This window comes from Sinocyclocheilus anshuiensis, unplaced genomic scaffold (genome assembly GCF_001515605.1).
Source record: "Sinocyclocheilus anshuiensis isolate Anshui unplaced genomic scaffold, SAMN03320099.WGS_v1.1 scaffold58, whole genome shotgun sequence".
Lineage (NCBI taxonomy): Eukaryota > Metazoa > Chordata > Actinopteri > Cypriniformes > Cyprinidae > Sinocyclocheilus > Sinocyclocheilus anshuiensis.
Window position 1 is genome coordinate 2,603,528 of NW_015547688.1, and position 4,218 is coordinate 2,607,745.

General features: G+C 39.2%; 1 protein-coding gene across 2 annotated transcripts in view; it reads right to left on the minus strand.

The window, feature by feature from the left end:
* Nucleotides 1-308: 308 nt before the first annotated feature.
* LOC107703401 (carbohydrate sulfotransferase 12-like) overlaps nt 309-4,218 on the minus strand; it is a 6,337-nt gene continuing 2,427 nt past the window's right edge. Inside the window, exons 2-3 of one of the 2 annotated variants that reach the window (XR_001635836.1) lie at nt 3,055-3,101; nt 2,838-2,865 (exon numbers count right to left, since the gene is read on the minus strand). Coding sequence is in view for 1 of the 2 variants with exons in the window: in XM_016506016.1 (XP_016361502.1) it covers nt 1,738-3,048 (1,311 nt within the window). In the remaining variant the exon portion in view is untranslated. Of the gene's footprint in view, nt 3,102-4,218 lie in introns of both variants that reach the window. The other variant, XM_016506016.1, reaches the window with a different exon arrangement.

Genomic DNA, 4,218 nt, shown 5'->3' on the forward strand with positions numbered 1-4,218 from the left:
TGGCAATTTTGTGCAATAAAGGACCATGAACTACTTTAAAAGGTTGAAAAAAGTAAAAAATAAATAAATAAAAATCCATGGAAACATAAAAACTGAGGTTTCTGTGTTTAAAAAATGCGCCATCTTAAAGAAAAGAAAAGAAGCCGCTGTAAGAGCAGTGATCCCTTTATGATTAAAAAAAAAAAAGTAAAACTTTTGCTTGCATTTCAAAATATTATGTAGCTTTTTTCCAAGGACAAAAGTGTCTTCACTTTTCACATTTAACTGTAAAAGGTTACAAAAATATTCTAAAATACTCTAATATGTGCATTTGCTAAATGTACAATACTTTTTTGAAATGTCTTGTGATATTTTAGTTTGGTGGTTCTTTAGGTAAAACATACAACTATACAACTTAAAATTGAGGGACAAAGGTCTCTTGCTGGGATTATCACATCCATCCACATTATAAGAATAATACTAATGAGGTGATGAGTTTGTTTTTAAAACACTGTTGAGAATATATATTTTAAAAAAAAGACAATTGTGCAGGCTTCTTTGCGTAGGTAACCATCAAAATGTCTCTCAAATTGTCCATGAGGTCCATACAAATAACAGTAACACATTTAATGGGATACTGGGAAATGGACTGAGGAAATATAACCTGTGTGCAAGGAATGTATATTCACTTTTCAATGCCCACAAGCTCCACAAGGGCCTAAAGGCTCTTTCACATGACTCAACATTACCCTCAGGACAGAGTAAACGTTAACGCAACACCAAAATTAAGTTTGCTGCACCATTTATCACTGTTCTATTCAAAGTGCCAGTGTCAAAGTCAGCAATGCTTTTCATGATTTTTCCATGACTTATTGATCATCTTTACTTACAGCGTGTTTTTGGCCAATTACCTGAGCTGTAAGATCATGGCCGATTGGCTGACTGCATTAAACCCTTCTCTAGTGATTATAATGAGCTCTGAGGAAAAAAAATTAAATAACCATGTCCATATTATGCTTTTAAGAGCCCTCAAAATATAAATTCAGAAGAAAAAACAAAACAAAACAGGCACTGCTAAAACATCCACTATAATATTTGCGAATCACAAATACTTTTGTATGTATGTGACATGTGGAAGAAAAAAAATAGATATCATGGCCACAAAGTAAGAAAATCGTTCCCTCAACTTATTAATTTGTGGCCATGTTGTACTCATTCGTTCCCTCATTTTATTTAAATCACGGCCATGGTGTACTAATTCACCCACTTTGTATTAAATTATTCGCTCATTTTAATTTAGCTAAATCATGGCCATGTATTAATTCGTTCACTTGTTTTAGTTCAATCGTGGCTAACTAATTAGTTCCCTCATTTGAATTTAGTTCAATCGTGGCCACAATCGAACAAGGGAACAAATTAGTAGAACATGGCCACAATTGAACTAAAATGAGGGAACAAATTAAGTTGTGGAAACAACTTCTTCATTTTTTTCTACTGATGTCATGTTTGGGTGCCGTACTTTTAGCTGTCAATGGAGAAAGATGCTTTTTGGAAGCAGATGATTCAATCACGGTATCTACCAACTGGACCATGTTAACTAGCCAAACATCTGGACGCCGGTCATGTGAAAGGGCCTTTATAAACAGCATCACGTGAACGAGCCGCACATTAAGAACCAAGCAGCAGGAACTCCTATTGCCCTGTTTCTTGTGCTGTGAAAATCTTGTCAGCACCTCAGTAAAGTTGGCGAACAGTGTATCACTCATGTACCAGCTTGTCTGGTTTGGAATATCCAAACAGTTTAAAGTCGGCTTCATACAGCCTGTACAGCTCTTTTCTGGACTCCAACGGTAAGTTGGCGAACCAGTCCTGCTCCCAACTGCTGACGGTTTGGTTGTGATGACTTTGCGGGAACTCGACGACATTGTCTACGCGGAGAATCCGCAACAAATGCTCAGCGTCCTCATCCAAGGTCTCCAGCTTCCCCACAAAATCATAATTTATCTGGCAGGGATGGCACAGACGGTACATTTGTCTCCAGTGCTCGTTGAAAGGCATCTCTTTCTCAGTGTTAGGGTCCAATAAATACTGAACGAAATTCGAGAAAGACGGTCGAATCCCAGCAGCGAAAGCGTCCACGACCGATGCTGGTGGATCCGTGTAATTGCTGTATTTTCTCAACATGACGACTGCGAATCTTTTGTAGAAGTCCTCGTTCTCTTGTTCGAATTTGTTGCGATAGGCAGAGATCAGTCGCACGAAAGGATCCCTGACGAACAAAAACTTGGTGTATTTCTTAAGCTTGATTTTCATGAGGTGCCGTGAGAACTTTCCATAGCGCTTCCAGAACTTGTTGAAGGTGAAGTGCAGGCTACTGTTATGGATGAGCTCCTGAGGAACATCCAGAGGGTCTTGATATGGCACACCGTCCAATAACAGGCTCTCGCTCAGCACGATCATGATGCGCTTCCAGTTTGTGCAGGCCACCTTGGGAACGTAACAGTAAATAATCCCATGCCTGTCATCCACGATGAGGTGATCCAATTCTTTATTGGGTATGTCATCAAAAGTCCTGTTCTTTCCGGGGAAGTCAAAGTAACTTTTGTTACCGCACACATCTTGGATCAGCTGCTTTCTACTCTCCTGCCTTTGTTTTTTCTCAGGGCCAATTGGAGTCAGATGAATCTTCCACTCTCGTCTCGGGACAAATTTCTCCTCCGATTTCTCAGAGGACTGATTGTGAGGGTCTCCAGGGGGCGGTTCTCCTCTCACCTGTTCCGTGGGGTCTGCGGTTCCTTCTAAAAACTGGTTGACAAAAGCATCAATGTCTGTCAAAAACGAGCCCTCTTTGTCTTCCTCTACTTTCTTTTCTGGGTCACGACGGCTCTGTGGAGAGAGGCATGATGGTTGGGGCCCAGAGATAGTTGTGTGCAGGTAAAAATTTGAGGCCCCCACATCATCCCAGTATATGATTATAAGAAGGATCATGAAGACAGCGCCCACTATCATAAAAATGCGGAACAATCTCGACTTTCCCATTTTGGTCGATTTTGACTGAGAAAGTGCCATTCTCACCTCAACTCCATTACACAATCGACAGCCCAGACTGCATTCATCATAGTCTGAAGTAGAGGAAAACAAATCAGAAAATGGAAGTCAAGAGTATGTCAGTGTTTTGTAATATTGTGGTTCTCTTTATGCAATAAAAAGTAACATTTCGTATTCTCTTTATATGACAGAGCATCTATATTTCTGTCTAATTGGTCAATCGTAATTGAGCAGTCAAATGCTGTAGTATAATGAGAGCAAATCGATATATTTCATGGCTCACTATTGCTATTAGTGCTATTTTAATGTCATCATGATACACTGTAGAGACGTGTTAGCTAGCTAACTTCTGGAATACACTACACAACTTTTGCCCTCATTTACAGTCTGAAGTCAACTCTAGTTGCTTCAAGTCAGTCAGTCAGCAGATTTTGAGCAGTCAAGAGCTGACAGGTTTCACAGAAAACTGCTTAGTCTATGATGGGCACAGACTCAAATCTGTTCGTTTCGGGCTTTCACTCTATCCAGTCGTTGGAGATCTAACATGTCTGATATTTTTGAGCACGTATTGTTTTCATTTGTTGTGCATTTTCTAGCAATGAGGTGCATGTTTCTGTGTGAGTTTGTTGTGTTCATAACAACTTCTGGTAGTGTGTGATTCTCAGTTGTTAAGTGAAGCCCAGGCCAGTTTTTCTCTTTAACCATTTATAGCCTTGGCAAGTGTACGATGCCAAGTGTTTTAAAATCTGTTCAGATTTTTTAAAATGTGTACTCAGAGCTGGGTAACCTCAGACTACAAAAATTAAGTACTTGTAATTAGATTAGGCCTATATTACATTTTAAATTACTCGTAATCAGACTACAACAGTTACTTTTTATGATGGGAAGTTGTGGCCTAATGGTTAGAGAGTCGGACTCGTAACCCAAAGGTTTATTGATTACATGATCACATATTATTCACACAATAGCAATAAATTATTAATAATTTATTGATACTTCCTAATCTTCTTTTTTCATCGTTCATCCCATTTGGGAAACCTTGACATAATGTAACGTTTAATTAGGGCTGGGTATCGAGTTCGATACTTTTTAGGCACCGACCGAAATGCCTCAATACCATCGAGTATCGAAAAACGTTTCGTCATTCGGTACCAAATTTCGATACCTAAGGGGTTAATCTCATCAGTGTCA